Source organism: Camelus dromedarius, chromosome 31 (assembly GCF_036321535.1).
Source record: "Camelus dromedarius isolate mCamDro1 chromosome 31, mCamDro1.pat, whole genome shotgun sequence".
Taxonomy (NCBI): domain Eukaryota; kingdom Metazoa; phylum Chordata; class Mammalia; order Artiodactyla; family Camelidae; genus Camelus; species Camelus dromedarius.
Window position 1 is genome coordinate 8,404,428 of NC_087466.1, and position 21,828 is coordinate 8,426,255.

At 38.7% G+C, this 21,828-nt stretch overlaps 1 protein-coding gene across 3 annotated transcripts in view; it reads right to left on the reverse strand.

Moving 5' to 3' along the window:
• The window catches only part of GRK3 (G protein-coupled receptor kinase 3), a 116,920-nt gene that overhangs the window by 44,741 nt on the left and 50,351 nt on the right, over positions 1-21,828 (reverse strand). For 2 of the 3 annotated variants that reach the window (XM_031442939.2, XM_031442940.2), the window contains exons 4-8: positions 13,410-13,511; positions 11,648-11,722; positions 5,313-5,374; positions 1,920-1,971; positions 26-117 (exon numbers count right to left, since the gene is read on the reverse strand). In XM_031442939.2, the coding sequence (XP_031298799.2) occupies positions 26-117; positions 1,920-1,971; positions 5,313-5,374; positions 11,648-11,722; positions 13,410-13,511 (383 nt within the window). Of the gene's footprint in view, positions 1-25; positions 118-1,919; positions 1,972-5,312; positions 5,403-11,647; positions 11,723-13,409; positions 13,512-21,828 lie in introns of all 3 variants that reach the window. The other variant, XM_064481119.1, reaches the window with a different exon arrangement.

Sequence of the window (21,828 nt, forward strand, 5' to 3'; positions counted from 1 at the left end):
AAATATGTGAGCGTCGAAAGCTTACATTTTTCCAGTGTCTGCTTTCCTGCAACCGTAGACTTCACCAAATCCTCCACGTCCAATAATCCTATGTACGCTGAAATCATTCATGGTCAACTGTGAATTCAAAATGTGAAATGGAAACATAAAACTGCATAAAAATTATGCCACTGTTCTCATGCAAAACCTATACAGTCATTAAAAGGGCGATTCTGATAGGTCTGCCCTTTCTGGGACTGGTCCCTCCAACTGAGAGATGAGACGCACAAGGTGGCAAGACACTGTAGAACCACCTTCTATGCAAACTCCACAAAGTGCACACAATGGAGGCAAATGGAAAGATGACACAGTGGGAGCTGAGTTAGACTGTTTTTCCAATGTCATAAATCTTAGATTGTAAGACGTACACTTTGAAGACACGTGAGTGAGAAATTTCCAATCAAAATAAAAAGCGACCTCAGCTACTCTGAAGCCTAAAGTTTGGGGACAATTCAGCAATTCCAGGAACTGCCATGGTAGAAAAATAAGTCTACATTAGGGCATCTATGTTTCCCTAACAGTGGGCCATATGATTGGAGAGCCCAACAGATGCTGGCCATGTGAATTTTTTTATCAATAACGTCAGTGAGTAGAGAGGACTCGTGCCGGGCATGTGAGTGTGAAACCTGACCAAGTGTGAGCAACTCTATAAAGAGGCTTTATTCATAAGCCCTTTCCTTTTGTCAATAATATCTCAGCAATGCCCTGCTTCCCAAGTAGTTTTCATAGCATCAGACACGGTACAGAGGCAGACGGTCCTATGTCCATGGTAACGGGCGGTCAGACAAGAGCAAAATGCCCACTAACTGATGGATCCTGGCAAATGAAGGGTCAGATTCTTGAAGGGTTTTCCCAGACAACCCTTAAAATACCATGTCTGCCGCCAGGTGGGGACATCTGGCCCACAAGTTTCATCTTTGGTGCTCAGAGGACACGAGGACATGAAGACATGAGGACAGCAGGTCACAAGAAAGATCTACAGCAGAGATAAGGGATTTTGTTTTTTAATATGTGTTACGGCCTCTTGCTTCTAAATTCTGCCAAGAAATGGGATCGAGAGCGGAGGTTAAAAAGAAAAAAAAAATGTTCCAACAGTACCATTTAAGTAAGGAACTCAAAAAATATCTAGTTCTTTCTGTATCTAATTGCAAACTGGAGGAGGGTACGGCTCAGTGGTAGAGCACGTGCTTAGCATGTACAAGGGGTTCCATCCCCGGTACCTCCATTAAAATAAATAAATAAATAAACCTAATTACCTTCCTCCACAAAAAAATTTTTTTTAATTAAAAGTGAAGTAAAGAATGTGCCCAAAGTAAAGAATTACTGACACTGAAAAGATAAAAGATGACAAAACACTAAGGAAATACACGTTGGAAAGTAGCCTATATTTGAGGAGTGCTTTTATGATTCTCAAAATAAAAATATACTTTACTAAAAATAAATAAATAAAAATAAGATGAAATCGTGGTCTAGTAAAAAGTGTCATCATTTATATCATCTGATTGTACCTAATAATAAGGGGAAAAAAAAAAGAAGAACTGTACCAGGAAGGCAAAAAGACATGAGCACGTGGAGATTACATTACGCAGAAGTCCTGTATTTATCCTACTATTTCTGTTAAAGGGTCAATTACCGCTTAAAATATCCTTTCTTAAATAAACACATTCTTATATGAATATGAAAAAAGAGAATTAAAACTCGAATTGTTTACAACCGGCTATGGGAGGATGGATTTTTCAGGCACGAAGCTGTGAGAAGGACATCTGTTTAGGCAGTGCTGTTACCCTGGGGAGTTCGCTCCCGGACAAAGTATTTTCTCATGAAGTCAAGCCAGAGGAAGTTTTTATTTAAAAAGAAAGAAAGGAAAAGATGATACTCACATGGATATTTAATTCTACATTTTTCCACTGGCAAAATCTGGTGAACTTGTCACTGAAAGAGAACATAAGGAGTTTAACTGAAAAGTTAAAATATCACATTAACTGGATTTAAAGAACAGTGTTTTCCGAGGAGCTAGAATTGGGCTACTTGTGCAGCTGACCTCAAACGGAGTTAAGTTTCAGTAAACGCTTTTTCACAGAGCATTCGCCTGGGATTCTAGGCTTCATTTTACGATTCTGATCAAAGACTTTGTGTTTCTCCTTTAATTGTCATTACATTACGGTAACCTCTTTATCTGAATCGGCACTGCCCAACAGATGGGCAACACAGGCCGCCTAGGTAATGTAATTTTAATAATATATTTTATCTAACCCAGTATATCAAAAGATTATCATTTCAACACGTAATCAATATAAAAATTTTAATGAGGTAGTCTACATTTTTATTTTTGTATTGAGTCTTGAATCCCAGAGTGTATTTCGCATGTATAGTCCACCTTAATTCAGACTAGTCATATTTCAAGAGCTCGGTAGCTACACGGGGCTAGTGGCTCCCATATTGGACCGTGCAGCTCTAAACAACCACACAAAATTAATGTTTACAAATAATCATAGGAGTAGCAACTACTTAAATCGTGCTTATCGCGTGCCAGGCCCTGCTCACTCACCCCTCCAACAACTCTACGGCCAGCTACAGCGGTGACCTCGTTTTACAGCTGGGAAGACGAGCTTGCCCAAGGTCACACAGAGAGAGAACTGGGTGGAGCAAAATTTGAACTCAAACCAATTTCTGCCTCACAAAGACACAAACGGCATAGGGGAGAAACCCTCAGACTAGAATCAGAAGGGGAGTAAGTCAGTCTGTTGTAAGACCCCGCAGTCTACCCAGTCGCTGGCTGTTTTCTTCATTCCTGCAGTGAGAAAAATACCCAGCCCATATCTATTTAATAAAGACATTATTTTGATTGTTTTTTTTTTTAATTAATGAGCAACCGGTCTAGAAAGTGTTCGTTTTTAAAGATTTTTCAAAAGAAACACGTTCTAGATTGAATACTCCTTAAAAGCGCAGAACGTTCTTGGGGGGGGTGTTGGGTTTTATTTAGCCCCTGGCATGATTCCTTACACAGGCATAGTATTCAGGATTCTGTAAGTGAATGAATGAATAAAAATGAATGGAAGAAAGAGAGGGAGAGAGGAAGGCAGGAAGGGAGGGAGGGAGCTCTTATGAAGTGCAAGTTACAGGTGTTCTCAGCATACAACACAATGCCTTAAGGCATCCAAATATTCCCTGGCAGTTTCATCTAATGTGCCTGCTAAGGATCTTTTAAAAAACTATTTATGAGGCTAATAATCAAATTAAGAATCAAAAGCAGAAGAACTCTTGTAGTTACACAGCATCTTTTTGCAATGAATCTGAAATGACTTTTAAAGAGTGTTTCATTGGTCCTCCCAACATCTATGAGGTTGGTAAAATGAAATTATATTTTTAGAGTTTCTGAGGGTTCTTTCAAACAATTTTTTAAAAGTAAAGTGACTGCAAAAGGTACAACCACATTAGGGGGGTCTCAGCATTTATAAATCCCTCATTGTTACTTTGCTGTCCACTAGGTGTGCTAGCTCATATCCTCTCTCCTCGCACATTTTGGCATTCAGAATATTATATATATATGAACAAAAACTGACTTTGAAGGCAAATCATTTACATAAAATGGTGACAGTTTCAGAAACTCCAGTGTGAGGTACATGCTTAAAATGCAAACAACTTCCCTTATATTTCCTGTAACAATACGACCGAAAGGTAAACTCAGTGGGAGAAAATGATGGTGCAGGTTTACCAGGTGGGTACACAGTGGAGTTAACGAGACCTCTCCCCCAACTTTAAGTGCCATCCCCATGGCTCCCCTCTCCCCCAAGGATCACATAAAAGCTAGGTTGATCCAAAAGTTTGGGGAAAGTCAAGGTTTTTTAAAATTAATTAATTAATTTCTTTTTTTCCTTTATTTAATTGAAGTCTAGTCAGTTTACAAGGTTGTGTCAATTTCTGGCATGCAGCGTAATGCAGATTTTAGAACCAATAGCAACGGAGTCGGCTCAGGACTTGGGTTGAATCTCAGCCCTGAGTCCTCAGTTTGGTTCCACTGCTATCTGGCAAAGTCTCAGTCCTAGCTCAGAAAAGTAAAACCATTTGCATGCATATTAGTTTCCCAAAGGACTGACTCTACCCCAGGATAAAATTATCTCTTAAACTCTGGTAGAATCATAACACAATTTTTAAAAAAAATTACTTCAGTTCTGTGAACACGTGGAGGAAAAAAAAAAACCACTGCGCTGAAGCATTTGTTCTTAAAGGGCAGTTACTGAACAGCTGCCTGCTGCTCTGTGATGAGGCACAATCATCATGTTCATTGTCGAGAAATTAGCCAAGTTGCTGGAGAAAAGTACAGTCAGTGTGAATGCAGATGTGGTTTTGGAAAGTCCGATTCCAAAGGTGCATCATAACAGAGGAAAACACAAAGTACTGAAGAATTGGCTCTTCGGGGCTGGAAGACTTCTACAGGCATTACTGAAAATTTTATATGACAAACATAATCTATAGTTTGAGTAACCCAAACAGACATGTTTATGAGGCATATTGATGATATATATGACCACAGACATTTGCTGATACCCTTAAATCCTAAAAGATGAAGAGAAGGCTTGAACCACTTTGAAAGATATGATTTCAAAGTCTAAACAAACGAATTAGATACAGAGTTGTGCCTGTATTAGTAAAGGTGTCCCAAAAAGATACTTTTAATTCTGAGGTTCCCTAGTTTAAGTTTTAGACCATTTTGAAGCTAAAGAACTAAAGATCAGAGGGACAGTAAATATACAAATTCTAAATTATAAAGTATCGAGGAAAGAATCTAATACAAAGCCTGGCACATAGCACATGGCCAATAAATGTTTGTTGAATGAATAAATTAATACAATTAAGGCCAGCACTTATTGAGTAAAATGAGGACTACCTACACAGTACAAGATTTTATTATGTATACTATTATAATGTTACATGTCAAACATATCTCAATAAAAACACTTCATATATATATATATATACACACACACACACACACTATATATATACGTATACTTTAATTTTTTATTTTTATTTTATTTTGGGGGGGATAATTAGGTATTTATTTGTTTATTTTATTTATATGGAGGTACTGGGGATTGAACCCAGGACCTCATGCATGCTAAGCACGCTAGCTACCATTGAGCTATATCCTCCCCGACCTTTAAATTTTTTTAAACTTTATTTTCTATATGTACAGACACACACACACACACACACACACACAGAGAGAGAGAGAGAGAGAGAGAGAGAGAGAGAGAGAGAAAGTTTCATACCTTTCTAGGAATTTTTGAAAAATGTTGCCTCGAAGACTTTCACAAATTTCTTCTATATATGGCTGGAAAGGATGGAAAAGAAATTCCACACTGCATAAATAGGAGCGTATTAAAGTGAAAAACACAAACAGATGAGATTTAGGGGAGGTGATGTTCCCAATTATGCTGCTCCCCGCCCAATATTGTCTTGTGCTTGCCCTTCTTGGCACCTGTCCAATTTTCATCAACAGATTCACGGTTACAATTATTTAGCAGTTATCTACGCCACCTGATAGCATGTTTCATGAAGGCAAGGGCAGGTCTGTCCTGTGTGTCATTGTAGCCCGTCTGCCTAGCGCAGCTCCCGGCAAGTCACAGACACGTCGTCAATGCCCAGAGTCAGCTTCACGGGCATGTGACCAGTGCAGCCCCACAGAAGAGCCCAGAGCTCGGTTTGGTGTCACCATCCTGAAATTCTCAATAATTTCTGAATAAGGTTTTCATCGTGTACCGGGCCCTGGAAGTTATGCAGCACATCCTATAAATTACACAGCACGCCCCGTAAATTACTATTAATTACATAATTACTATTAATTATGATGATCATATATGATCAGCATTAACACTGAGTTTTAAAGACTAAAAGCTAAGGGACCCATGGAGTAAATGGTTTTAAATTAGCTGTTTTACTTACTGATTTTCCATCTCTCATAATTACAGAGCTAAAGGTAACCATGGTGGAGGAGGAGGGAGTTAAGCCCAATGCTCATTTTGCACGTAAGAGGCTGCAGGCAGGTGCATTCCCAAGGTCTCTGAGCAAGTTCATGGCTAAGCTGGGGTCAAGGCAAGAGGTCCCAGCTCACTTGGGCAGTGCTCTTTCCCTATGGAGAACAGTCTACCTCACTTCCGTGCCAATTTACACATCACCAAATAAACTGCATGAATTTATGTTCCACGAGACAGACTCCAAATCAAGAACTATAAAAATATCAAACACCAACATTTCACAGCTCAGCCTAGAGTCAAGTAGATAGTTTTGGAAAATATCTTGATAGCTTACACTCATTGAATGAAGCAAATTTAATGTTTTCTGTGTCTTCATAGATAATCCTGAAAATTTGTGAAAAAGAAGGACCAGATCAGGAACTGTCCGTGGCACGAGACAGGACAAGGAAGTCTGGAGAAGCCACTGTAACCAACGCAGGCAGTGAGACAACCATAGCTTGTCTGGGGCCTCACTTCCTGCCCAAGAAAGGAGACTCGGGGCTAGGCCAGCCTCCATCGCCTACCAGGTGGGCCCTTGCTGTCCTGGTCAGGGCACTCAGTCTGGTCACTGAAACCAAATGGACTTTGTTTCCTCCATGGTAAAAAGGAAAGCTGAACTCTCTCTGAAGCTCTTTCCAGCTCTGAAATCCTATGATTCTGTGATGACATACAATACCGATCTTAGCTAAGTCTCCTAGATGCAAAAGACCAAGGGCCACAAGCCTCAAGAAGTTCCAAAGACTTCAAAAGACAAAACAGATCAAGTTCAAAGATCTATGAGAAGGCTGAACTTGTATATCACAGATTTTTTTTTTACAAAAACCATTGTTAATTTTTTTCATATTTTATCAAATAGCTCATACTTTCCGCTAATGAAATAAAAGGCAAAGGTCATGAGAAATTCTTAAGGCTCAATATAACATACCACATTGCCACTTTTCAACAGAAAGAACCACAAAATGTGCCAGGGAGGTGGCACAAAAGCCAGAGTTCAACGGTGGGGTCATGAGAAAGCAACCTCACCTCTCTGATTCTCAGTTCTCTTAATCTATAAAACGGGATAATCATAATTGCAATGAATTTGTGACAATTTAATAGGATTAAAAATGGTGAGAGCCCTGCACCGGGCCTGTCACAGTTTAGGCACCTAAGCGTAAGCCAAGACCCCTCCAGCCCTTGCCACCAAATATACTCATGTAATGACTTATTTCCATAGTCAATTTGGAAATGAAAAGAATAAAAAAGCACTTTGTATTTACTTTCAGAGCATTTTTGTTTCACTAACTCCTTCTCCTTGATAAGAAATTTCAATTCAGTAGGGGAGGGTATAGCTCAAGCTCCAGAGCACATGCTTAGCATACATGAGGTCCTGGGTTCAATCCCCAGTACCGCCTCTAAAAGTAAATCAATATATAAACCTAATTACCTCCCGTCCAACCAAAAAGGAAAGAAAGAAAGAAAGGGAGAAAGGGAGAAAGAAAGAGAGAGAGAGAGAGAGAAAGGAAGGAAGAAAGAAAGGAAGGAAGAAAGAAAGAGAGAGAGAAAGAGAGAGAGAGAGAGAGAGAAAGAAAGAAAGAAAGAAAGAAAGAAAGAAAGAAAGAAAGAAAGAAAGAAAGAAAGAAAGAAAGAAAGAAAGAAAGAAAGAAAGAAAGGAAGGAAGGAAGAAAGAAAGAAAGAAAGAAAGAAAGAAGAAATTTCAACTCAGACATCACACTTGCTGATTTCTAAATATATTATAAATCTGTAATAATCAAAATAGCGTGGCACTAATGTAAAGACAGACATTATGAACGAATGGAACAGAGTCCAGAAATAAATCCACACATCTGTGGTCAACTGATCTTTGCCAAGGGTGCTAAGAACATATAATGGGGAAAGGACAGCCTCTTCAATAAATGGTGTTGGTAAAACTGGATACCTACATGGGGAATGAGATTGGACCCTTATCTTACACCATATAGAAAAATCAACTCAAGATGAAGACTAAAATATAAGACTGGAAACTGTACAACTACTAGAAGAAAACATGGGAGAGAAAAGCTTCTCGATGTTGTCTGGGTGATGATTTTTTTGGATATGACATCAAAAGCTCAGGCAACAAAAGCAAAAATAGACAAATGGGATTGTATCCAACCAAAAAGCTTCTACACAGCAAAGGAAACAACCAACAGAGTGAAAAGGCAACCTATAGAATGGGAGAAAATATTTGCAAATCATGTATCGCATAAGGGGTTAATATCCAAAATATATGAGGAACTCAACTCAACAGCCAAAACCCCCAAATAACCCAATTCAAGAGAGGACTAAGGACCCTGACAGATGCTGTTCAAAAGAAGATAAACAAAGAGCCAACAGACATATGAAAAGGCGCTCAACATCATTAATCATCAAGGAAATGCAAATCAAAACCACAATGAGATATCACCTCACACCTGCTGGGATGGCTACTGTCAGAAAGTCAAGCGGTAAGTGTTGGTGAGGATGTGGAGAGAAGGGAACCCTTGCGCGCTGTTGGTGGGGGATGTAAACTGGTGCAGGCATAATGGAAAACAGTCTAAAGAATCCTCAAAAAAGTAAAAACAGAACTACCGTATTAATCAGCCATCCTCCTTCTGGTGTATATCCAAAGGAAATGAAATCAGTTTCTTGAAGAGGCATCTACACTCCCTTGTTCACTGTAGTTTTACTCACAACAGTTAAGATATGGAAACAACCTAAGTGTTGCTGATGGATGAACAATGGATAAAGAGCATGTGGGATGGATACATGTATATATACATATTTAGGTAATATAACTTGATTGTACTATTTTATTTATTTATTTTATTGAAGTTTAGTCAGTTACAATGTTGTGTTAATTTCTGGTGTGCAGCAAAGTGATTCAGTTATATATAAATATATTCCTTTTCCTATTCTCTTTCATTATAGGCTGTTGCAAGATATTAAATATAGTTCCCTGTGCTTTACAGTAGGACCTTGTTGTTTATCTACACATTTCTTTAAACACACAATAGTATATTATTCAATCTTTAAAAAGAAGGAAATCCTGCGATTTCTGACACCATGGGTGAACGTGGAGAACATTACACTAAGCGAAACAGGCCAGACTCAGAAAAATAAGGCATGATCGCTCTTACGTGGAATCAAAAAAAAATAGTCAAACTCATAAAAGCAGAGTAGAATGGTGGTTGCCAGGGGCTGGGAGGTGGAGGAAACGGGGCAGTGTTGGTCAAAGGGTATGAAGTTTCAGTTATGCAGGATAAATAAATTCTGGGGACCTAATGTACACCACGGGACTGCAGTTAATCACACTGTAGTGTATCTTTGAAAGGTGCTAAGAGAGTTGATCCTAAGTGTTCTCACCATACGTAAAAAAATGTTGACTATGTGAGCTGATGGATATGTTAATTAGTTTGATCACAGCAATCATTTCACAATAAATACATGTATCAAAACGTCAAATTATACATCTTAAAGCCTGGGAGGAAAAAAAAAAATCCCAACTCAAACAATGTCAATCAACTTTCTGGTTAATGTTCCTCTATAAACAGGACACCCTAACACATAACTTGTATTTACTTCAATCAGTATGGTCTGATGGTGCATGTTACACTGAATTCCACTAATACACTCCTTATTCTGATCAACTTAACTACGACTATTTCCTTCACCTCTGAAATCAGAACACCACCCAGTCTGTATTTATTTTACCAGGACCTTATTTTCATTTTTTTTTCTCAAGAACAAATCAGTAAAGCATTTTTAAAAGATATATTGAGTCACAGCCTCACCCATTTATTGGCTTTGGGTAAGTTACTGAATCTTTTTTAAGCTCAGTTGCTCCATTTGTTAAAAAAAAAAAAGCACAGGAAGAATGATGCTGCCTTCGGCTCTCCTGAGGGTTACGTGAGTTAATGCATTGTTGTACTTTGTCTAACACCTGGCACCTGATAAATATTTTTATAAGAATTTAAATGATTATGTTAAAATCAGTGTTTTGGGAGATTACTTAACATGATCTGTTGCACAAAGATACAATTTAAAATAAAAATGAATATAATGTAAAAAAAAAAAAAGCTATACTGAAGAAGTAGCTTCTAAATGAATATTCCTTGAAGGCACAAGAAGAATCTTGGTGGTTTCTGTAGCTCAGGTGGAGTTTTTGTTTTTTCTTTAATGTTATTTATGCTACAAGAAAAGCTAAAGTCAGAGGTGTAAAATCCATGTACTGTGAGGTCTAACTGAGCAATGTTAAATGTAACTGATTACAAGACTGTCTCTGAACCATGTCAAAATCAGAACACTGAAATTCTGCCACTAAAATATCATGGAGGCAACCAGAAGCAGATTATTCGCGTGACACTTTTTGAATGCACGGTGTCTGATAAGGGCTCACGTTTATGGGGCGTTGTGATGGACAGGCCCAGGGGAAAGCAACCCGCATGCGCTGAATGCTCAAGACCCCACTTTGTGGGAGAGCCCACTGTCATCTCCACTTCTTAGGTGGGAAAACTCAAGTGAGGAGAGGTAAGTAGCTTGCCCAGGGTCTCTGAATCTAGATCGCTGACCTTCCAAGCTTATAACCTTCTAGACTATCCAGAAAGGTCCTACATCTTAAGAGAAGTCCATCTAATTATTCTGACAGGAAGGCAGCACCCAGTTTGTACCCAAATGTTCTCAGAGCCAAATTGGTATTTTCTCTATAGGATAATCAGATTCATTCTGCATACGTAAATAAATCTGATCACAAGATACCCAGGCAAAAATCAACTTCTCTGTAAATGATGGAAAGATCCAAAAAAAAAAAAGGCTAAATTAATTTTCATTTATGAAAATCATCACATTAACTAATGACATCCTTTTGCATTTCTTGTAACTCACAGAGACATAAAAAGTACATTATCCATCAAAAAATCTGACGAGGTCCTTGCAAGCTGCCACCTCTACAGAAAACCCACAGGATGATGGGAAAGGCTTTGGGGAGGAGAAATCATTATATTTAAAGAGCAGCAAATACATGGGCCCTTTAGTTGTGGATTGAGTTTTCCAAGTCTTGTAATTTAAATCTATATGACTGTGTTATGTTCAAGATATGAGGAACCAAAGAAAAATCCAATTCCTCAGTCGTAACTCCAAGGCTGTTCAAATATTCACTCTTGATTCTTGAAAATCAATCTGTTTCACCTGGGCGGTATCACTGCGGGGATCGACACTTGTGCCCCGACAGTCAACCTTGTAAAGTCCCTGCTCATCACAGGTGCCTGGGATGTCACACAGGACAAAGCTTTTTCCTCCAATGTCTTGTCTTGATTGATTTATAGGGAAAGGGAAAAAAACCAAAAAACAAAACCATTACTAGAAAGCTCTAGTGTCCTTTTTCAGGAAAGCCTTTATAGAGGATGTCGGTGTAAGGGCACATTTCAATGAGAAGTCAAGCAATATTAAACTTCAATCATTCCAGATAAACCCCCAGGGAAGAAATACAGTCTTATATATCCATCCCTCCAGCACATTCACACAGGCAGGGAATGTCCCCAAGTCCAACTGTCAAGCAAATCAGAAACATTTATTTGGAAATCATTTCATCTTACCTGAAAAAGAGTTGATGCCACTTGCTTCCTGGACAGATGGCTTTGCACATGTTCTACAGCTTGCTTTGAGAATGGCTTTTAAAAATCAAAAAACAACATTCTTTTCCACAAATATAAAACATAGCAAACCTCTGTATGTTTTACAATATCACAACATGCATTTTAACACAACCATTACTCAGCAGTAACCTACGGTGATGACATTAACATGTACTCTTTAAAAAAAAATCTATTGGGTGTCTGTGGGCAATCCAAACAGATGACTGGTCCTGCCAGAGCTCTCAGACACCCCGTTGAGAAGGAAGATGAGCCCTAGGGCATCTAACTGACCTTTCTAATCCCACAAGAGCTCCAGATTACTTTGATTAAAAAAAAAAAGTTTAAAGAATCTTATTATCACCTTATTCAATGCATACATCCCTCATTTAGCTGATAATGGGGTCCTAAATTTTTTTAAAAATTTCTATTGTATAAGACAAAATGACTGCATGAACATAGACCTAAGAATTCAAGGCCAGGATTGCCCAGCTAAATCACAGTGGTAAAAGACTGTAGGTTGAGGAAAAGTCTTGCCGTAATCACAGCAGAGGGGAATTAGTTCTAAAAGAATGAAACTTAATTCTGACAAAAATGACAAACTCTATCCTTCTCCCAAACTTCAAATTATGTCTGCAATAACGCAAAAGAAGAAGAGCTTAAAAAGCACATTGTTACTGCCCCAAGCCCTCTAAATGGTTGACCTACATGAAAACTACATTTATGGAGGCTTTCCCAGTGAACACCAGGCATTTTCCAAGGTTCAACCATTCCCCAGCAGGGTGGCAGGGCACTTAGCATCAGTGATCAGCCCTAGCTCAGAAATTCAGTGAGAACTGTAGACAACACAATAAATACAGAAGCACTGACAAACATCGTTATCAGGGCTGCCCTGTCCAACTTTCTGTGATGATGGAAATGTGAATCTGTGCTAAGTGAGCCAGGAACCACTAGCCACATGTGGGTATCGAGCACCTGAAACGTGGCTCATGAGGATGCCCGCAATTGAATCTGTAATTCCATTTGATTTTAATTCATTTAAACACATTTAAATAGCCACTCGTGGCTAGTGGCTAGTGTATTGGTCACAGCAGCCCACGGCTCTGAGGACACTCCTTTGGAAAACAGTCTTCACGTAGAGAAATTACATGGTAAATCTCCATTATTAATTATTCCACTCACTCCTGGTGGAATAATTTCCTAGTAACTTGCCTTATCCTGGTGACTGAATTAGATTGTTTCTCTGACTTACAGGGGGAAAAAATTGTCTCAACCATCATGTAATGATGAATGAACTAAATTAACTCAATAATTACAACCCTTATTAATTCAAAGAAAGCACTTAAATTAAGATTTTTATTGATCAATATTTGATTAGCCTAATTGTTAAAGGATAGCTAAATTAAAAACAATAAAGCTTCATTGCCTTTAGAAAGCCTAGAACTGAGATGAGCTTTCTCTTCCGTTGATCTGAATTAGCCATTTTATCAACGTTTCCAGTGAAAGTATCCACTCTGGGGAAGATACTAAGAGTATATGGAGCCTCAGAGAATTGGACGGGTATTAGCAGGGGGAAACAAATGACAAAGCCCAAGAAATGGGTTCCAACCTGGATGAATGTCGTTTAATTTTTAAACCTCTTCCTCCTATCTTACTCTCATTCTGGGAACATTTGAGGGCCGTCTCACAGCCATACTGAAGTAACAGAACAAAAGAAGATACTCACATGTGAACAAGACAGCAGCTCCTTCATGATATAGGTGTCATAAATCTGTCGACTTCTACAAAGGCGATCTTCCTCACTCTCAAGCTTTTCATATTCTTTTATCTAGAGGTTTAAAAGTTACTATTGTCAGGTATCTCTTCTTAGAAACTGACTTTATTAAAGGCTATTACTAGGCTTGGCAGAAACCACTTCCACATGAGATCAAGCAAATTACTGAATCGGCGATTCCACAGAAAACGACTGCTTCTAATGTTGCAATAATGAAGCTGGAATAACTTAAACTCAACTTGGAACATAGAAATGGATTTTTTCCCAAGATGAATCTCACCACTTATATCCAGAAACACAGTATTAGAAAACAAACACTGCCATGGTTACAATTATCTTATGATACACCAGGCATGGACCATTCATCCTTGCCAATTCTCCTTTCCAAAGCACAACTAATTTAAATTTGGCTGTAATCCATGTCTAAGAGTTATGATGGGGACCATTCTCACTCAACCACTGTGTTACAAAACTAACAGGAGGAAAAAAGTAATAATAAATTGCCAGGATTCCGGCAAAGAGATTTTTAAAAATCCACTAAATAGTTTGGAAAGGCATTAACCATAGATAAAAGTATTGGGTTTTCATGTTTGAACCTTATCTTCACTCTTACAAGTATTTAACTGGAAGGTTCCTTCAAATTGTACGTTTCGCTAATAACTTAGGGGAGGTAACCAGACTGGTGTTAAGACAAGCCAAATAAATAGTAAGAGGGACTTTAGAAATATTTGCTTTATGAGGAAAAGGCCCCTATTAACTCTAACCTCATAACAGAAGTTCTTGCGTCAGAGGAGTGTTTTTATTTATTTACAGAAACACTCTTAATCTAAAAGACCAGAAAAGAATGAAAACACAAATGAAATACAGAGCTAGTAAGAAGACTGTGGCAAAAACGTTCAAGACAATGACTATCAACTACCTATGGCTAATTTGGGGTGGGGCAGGAGCTCCCTACAAGTAGCCAGTTGTGATGCCAACTTTCATAATGTCCGAGTGTTATTTATTCTGGTATGATAAAAAGCGGGGCTACTACTGCAGTGGGAGGGAGCATAAAATGAACAGAAATAAAAGTGACCTTTTTACTATGTAGTCTGAGTTTGATGGTGTTGACATCAAAACCAGTAAATCCTATAAGAGTTTCTGACAATGAAAGGGTACGCGTGGCAGAGAGGAGTATGTACGATGCTGAGGTCCTACCCGAAGGCTAACAGGTTCACACACTGAGAAATCCCTGGGACCCTCTTAAATGTCCTTAAACGTCATCAGTGAGATGTCTGAAATTCACAAGTCGGTAACTGCCTGGGCTTGGAATGGAGCCCTCTTGGAACAGAACGGCCTTCTATGTTTGATTTATGCTGAAATCTAACATAAAGGCAGGCAAACTGGGGTAGGTCGACACCTCATCCAAGGGGAAGACACTTCTTTTTTTAAATGAAGGAGCAATCCAGCGATGTTGGCATAGCCCAAGGACCTGGGTTTAATCATCCTAAATTAATTCAGGAGAACATGTCAAAAGGGTTCAAACAGCAAGCCAGATCCAAATAGAGCAGATGAAAGGAAATTGAAGCCAGACACCGAAACCTAAGGAGGAGTCAGCAAATAAACAGAGGAGTCTCACTCGGTTGATTTCTTTTGCTGGTTTGTTTTGTTTTAGTCCGGTCCAAAGGTCAATGCCAGAACGCTAGGGAAAAACAGGTGGACTCTCAGTGAACCAAAGGCAAATGCTTCTGCCTAAACATACAAACGAACTCTAGGAATGGTAAACCTTCATGGAATTATTATCCCTGAAAACAACTGTAATAAAACCTATGGCTGTTCCGGGGGCCTATAAAGCGAGCTGACACCTGGTTAAACAAATGCTGATTCTATGGGAGTTTTCTACGGACTGAATAATCTGACTGTACAGGAGATGCTAGTTTCTTGGGCAAATGATGCTCTGGACCACAATTCTGGCTTTAGTAAGGGCCTGGTGCCTTACAAACTACAACCTGAACAACAGAAAAGGTTAATTCCTGTAGGCGAAGGAAGAGCCTTAAGTATCCGTGGCTGTATTTCGAAATTTACTTTCTATTATCAGTAAGACCACAATCAACTATCAATTAGCTCGAGATGGGATGTCCTGACTATCGCACATGCAGAGAAAATGCCACCTTCAATTCTGACAGTCAGGTTGTCCAGGGAACCCGGGCAAGCAGAGGCCTGGGTTCAAGGTGAAAAGTCTTCCCTGCAGCAGAACAGAAGCAGCATCGTCAAGCATGAACATTCACTGAGCACGTGGTGCTCCCTTTCTGCCTCGGTGGCTACAAAGCTCAGGGCTGAACGTGTAGCTTAAAGTGCTGGGACCCGAAGAGGTTCCAGGACCCTTTCGGTCAATAGCTGTCATGGTCTCCACTTTCCTGCCTCCCGTTTGTCCCACCACCATTCCAGTGGGACGGTCTAGTAGCATCACTAATGGCCTCTGCCTTGCCCGATCAGGGGTCTCTCTTTTTTCCTTAGCTTTCCTGACTTCCTAGAAGCATTCAGCTCAGCGGTCCACACCTGCCTTCTCTGAACCTTCTCTGGCTTCTGTGATCTACACTCTCCTGGGGTTTGCCACAAGGCTCCTCTTCTTCTGTCTCCCTTGGTAACTTTCCTCCTCTGCCAGACTTCTAAATACCAAAGTGCCTCAGAGCACAGTGCTGGGGCATCCATTCTCACCTGCTATATTCTCCTTAGGTAAACCTGCCCAGTTTCACAGTTTCAAACACCAATTAGATTCCAGTGACCAGGTCTGTATCCCCAGGACTCACTTCTCTCCCAGAGCTCCAGATTCTAAATATTTAACCACCTATTGGGAATTTCCACATCCTCTCTATCCCAGCCAGCCATGCTCTTCCCTTAGTCTCCTTTATCACAAAAATGAGTAAAACCATCCTCCCAGCTGCTTAAGCCAAAAAGGGAACAGTCATCACTGGTCCAGCTCTTTTGCTCATACTCCTGCCCCCACCACCCACCACATCAAATTCATCAGCCAACATTCAAAATATATCACAAACCCAGGCTCTGCTTCAGATAAGAGTGAACTAACCCCTAAGAGAACAATCCTCCTGAGAAAACAACTGTAAATTCTGGACATGCATAAAACCCAACTACACTGGCCCACGGGAGAGTGAGCAAAAGTACACAGATAATGGGGAAGGAGCATCAGACAGAAATGTACAAGATACAATCTCATATTATTCTATGTATAAAAAAAACAGGGAAATGTGGCCCTTTTGCAAGAAAACAGACCGTCAGTGAAGACCAATCCAAGATGATTCAAATGTTGGAATTATCAGACAAGGATTTTAAAGCAGTCAATATAATAATATGCAAAGAAGTATAGAAATTATACATGTAAAAAGTAAAAAGATAAGAAATAGCAGCAGAAAAATAATAACTATGAAAAGAAACAAATGGAAACTTTATCTGAAGAAAAATTCAATTGCTGTACATAAAAACGACTAGAAATGCCAAAAGAAAGAGTCGATGAATTTGAAGACAGCTCCATTGAAATTATCTAATCTGAAGAACAGAAAGAAAAAATATTTGGGGAAAAACCCAAACAGGGAATCAGTGATATCTAGGATACAATGCAAAGATCAAACATACATATAACAAGAGTTCTAGAAAAAGAAGGGGAAAAGAGACTGAGGTAGAAATCATGTTTCAAAATGTCCCAAATTTTACCAGATTTGGTGAATGATATATACACTTACAGATTTAAGGACACCACAAAAGATAGTGACTAGTGAACGCCACAAAAGATAAAACACAGTATCTGAAACTACTCCACTAAAATGCAGGCAGTGTCAGAAATGAGCATGTTGGAGTCAGGGGGAAGCAAAAGACTTTTATATCTGTCTAAAAGAAATACACTTCACATTTAAAAAAAAAGCAACACTGGTTGAAAGTAGATGGGCAAAGATGTGTCATGAAAACAATAAGCATAAGGAGACTGAAATGGCTACATTAATAAGCAGCAAAGTCATTTTCAAGACAAAAAATAGTACCAGCAATAAAGAGGGACGTTTCATATGAAAAGACAACAATCATAAATGTATATGCACCAAATAACAGAGCTTCAAAACACATGAAAAAAGTGGACAATAAAAAGTAGACAATTTTGTAGACAAGAGTTAGAGATTTTAACACCCTTCTCTCATTAATTGAAAGAACAACTACATATACAATCAGTAAAGACATAGCTAATCTATCACATCAACCGCTTAGATCTAACTGATATTTACAGAATATGCACCTAACATCACCCCTGCTTTAAATCTCCCATGGGCTTTAGAATAAAATCTAAATTTGTTACTCTGGTCCCTAAAACCCATCCCTCTCTTCAACCTGATCTTACCTCACACCACTCTGCCTCTCTCACCCAGCACAACCACACCCCACTGGGCTTCTGCCACTTCCTCAAACCGAGGAAGTTCTTTCTCACCACATTAGGGGCTTACCCTTAGCTGTAACTTCAGCCTAAAACATTTTCCCTCTCACCCTGTGCCCATCTTCAAGAGACTAGCCTTCCTGTCATGCAAGTCTCAGTTCAAATGCTACCAATCTAATGTGGCCACCAAGTCACAATACATCACATTGACTTCTGAGTCTGTTTTGAGTCACTGCATAGCAGTTCTTGTTTCCTGATATATTTTCTGTTTACTTATTGGCTGTTTATTGTGTTTCAACAAGAACAGAAGCTCAAAGAAAGCACAGACTTTGCCCATTTTGTTCATCCAAACAATGCCTCCTGGCATTAGTGTTTGATAAATACTGGTTGAACAAGTGAAGAAAATTTTCTATAATAACTTTACCTCTGATCTTACATTTTCTGTTTTCTATGATTTGGGGGGGTTATCTTTTTACTTTTTCTCTTTCTTCTTCTTTGTCTTCTTCTTCTTTTTCTTCTTTTTTATTGAAGTACAGTCAGTTTACAATGTTGTGTCAATTTCTGGTGTACAGCATAATGTTTCAGTCATACATATACATACATAGGTTCCTCTCCATATTCTTTTTCATCCATGATTTACTTTTAAATCTAGGTGTAAAATAAATATTTTTATAAGCTGCCTCTAAATCTAACTGGAACAAGGAAGTGTATAAGCCAACACACTAAGCAGTAAGTATGTGTCAGGTGCTGCTCTGGTGTGCTGCATACACACACGACAACCCTAAGAAACAGACGCTGCTACTGCCCTAATTTTTCACAGAGGAAACCCAGGCAGAGCAAAGCAAGACTGCTTGCCCAACTTTACGCAGCTGGTAACTAGCGGAGTCCAAATCCAAACCCAGGCAGCCTGAATTTAGAGCTGGAACACCTTACCACTATGTTACAGTATATATCTAAGTGGCATTTTACATATATTTTTAACTTAGAAAAGCAGTTGTCCATCTGGGATCTGATTTAAGACTCACAATTAGCCTGTGAGGGAGCAGGAGATATGATTACTAACCTCATTTCATAGATGAGATAACGGAAGCTCAAATATGTAGTCCCCAAACGATGAGCTCAAGTACAGGATGGTGTCTCTGTTCATACTTGTAAGCTCTGGGTCTGACACGAGGCAGATGCTTCAGGGTTTGCTCAATAACCAGCCCCCTATCCCATAGCAAGTGAGAGGCGCACAGCTACACCCAGATCCTAGCTAGGCCTTCTGTTGAGGAGTCAAACAGTGGTAAAAATACTGATCACACACACATGTAAGTAGCAAACATACAGTAAGTATTCCATGGATATTACAGACAATAGTGTAAGAACCAGAGAAATAAGCAATCAAGTAAGACTGGGGTAGCTATCAGACCGACTTTATTGGAGAATATAGAAATCAAGGTAGGTGTTCGACGAAGCTAGGCTTTCCACAAGCTGAGAAGGGGAAACAGTAGCCCGGGCTGGGGAAAGGATATAAATAAAGTAATAAAAAGAATGTGCTTGGTGGGTGCAGGGAATGTTGTTTGGCGGACGCTCTACATAAGAAGGCAGGAAAAGGTAAAGAGGCAGAGGCAGGCAATCATTAATGCAGAGACACGTGAATGTCAGGAAAAGCAATTAGGACATCAGACCACAGGAAATGGGTAACCACTAAGAGCCTGGGGACACAGAAAAATGGAAATACAAAAATACTCATTTCAAGATCTCTTAAAAATAGAGTTTTCTAGGGGCTCAGGATCATAAAAGCATATATTAAAGAAGCCACTAGACTGATGAAAGCCAGGAGTCAGAAGAATTACCGATAACTCCAATATTAGAGGATGTACTGACTTAGAGAACAGTATTTGAAGCCCCAAGGTGGATGGTATCGTAAAGAACACAGAGCAAGCCACTGAGAAGCTCTGAAGAGTTATCCTCCAAGGGGATAATCTAACAGGCCAGATCCATCACACCAGGCTGGGAGAGAGGTGAGAAGAGTCGGGAGCAAGCCAACAAAGAGGAATGCCAGTGTTGGAAGTTCAAATGGAAACACGTCAGCGGTAGTTGCCGCCATATTGGCAAGAAGTGCTTAAGGAATAACCAAGTATGTTGCCATCTGTTTCATCTGCTCAAGGCGATTTCTCTGTATTTGACAAAGCAGCGGAGTACATGCTGAAACTGGAGAGGTGAAACTTTTGAGAACACAAGGAAGAAAAAAATGTTTGACAGATCAAGCTGTGATTCTCATCCAGATACAATGCCTGATTCAGACCGAAATAAATAAGTTACTTCATGCTGAGTCAAATCTTCTTTGGTTACTTTTTTCCACATGATGCTAAATGTACATCATCATTTGATCACTCTTCTTGGAAATACATTAATATAATAAGAAATGTAGAAAAACATCAAGCTTTCATGTATATCAATAAATCAGGAAAAAAAGGAGTATCTCTCCAATTTTCAAATTTGTTCAAAGATTACTAATATTAGCCCTAATAATGCTATGTTTTCTTTGGACCATTTAAAATGCTTTGGGATAAAGATACATCATGCAAATAATGCTAGCATATGCCATTTTTAAAATGTATTTTAATTAAAATGGTTTCTAATTTCTATTTTAATTTCCTCTTTGACCCATAAATCATTTAGAGGTTATCTGTTTCCAGGCAGCTAAGGACTCCTTGTTAATGCTGTTATTAAATTTGAGTTTAAGTCTACTGTGCTCAGAGAACATGCTCTGAACAATTTCCATCTTGAAATTTGGAGACGTTTTCTTTAGGGTCCAGCACATGATCTATTTGGGTAAATGTTCCATACGGACTTTAAAGAATGCAAATTCTATTTTTGCTGGGTGCAGCATTCTATACGGCAATTAGGTCAAAGTTGTTCATCACTTTATCAAGATCTTCTGTATCCTTACTAATTCTTTGTCTCTTTGTTCTTCAGGTTCTTGAAGTATGTGTGTGTCCCACTAGGGTTGTAGAATTATTTCATTTTGGAATTCCTGCCAATTTCTGCTGTATATATTTTGAAGTTATGTTATTTGTAACATACAGATTCAAGGTGGTGATACTGAGTCCTCTATCATTATGAAATCATCTCTCTTTATCTCAACGTAGCATTACCATGTACTTTGGTATTAGCGTAGCTAAACCAGCTTTGCTTCTGTTAGTGTATATATTGTTTATCTTCTTCCATCCTTCTGTTTAAAGCATGTCACTTGTTTAAAAATTGCGAATCACTATATTGTACATTTGTAACATATAATACTGTACAGAAACTCTATTTTAATAAAAAATAAAATATTTTTAAATAAATAAATAAATAAAGTATGTCACTTGTAAGCAGTGTATAATAGGGTTTCAGTTATTTATCCAGTCTGACAAACTCAGTCTTTCACTTGAAGTATTTGGTCCATTTACATGAAATGTAATTACTTATATAAATATATAATTACTTATGTAAATACCACATTGCTCCTTGCTTTCAACTTGACTTCCTATTTTATGCCCACATTTTATTCTCTTTTTTTGGATTGATACAATGTTTTATTCCATATTCTCCCTCTTTTAACCTATTATATATACATTTTATTAATTTAAAAGTTACCTTAGAGATTACAATACACATCCCTTACAAGCCAACACAAATTATTACTTTTACTATTCCAAACAATCCTAGAACTTTAAAATATTTTAACTTCACTAACCCCTCTCCTGTGTTCTGTGCTGAGATATTTTAGTTTTACATCCATTTTAAACTCTAAAAACACATTATAGTTTTGTATGGTCAACATTCTTATGTTTTGCATACGTATTTACCCTTTATGATGTCTTTTTTTCCTTCCTACATTTCCATCTGGGTTAAGTTCCCTTCTGCTTAAAGTATCTCCCTTCAGTAGTCACTGTAATGCAGTTCCACTACAGAAAAATTCCCTCA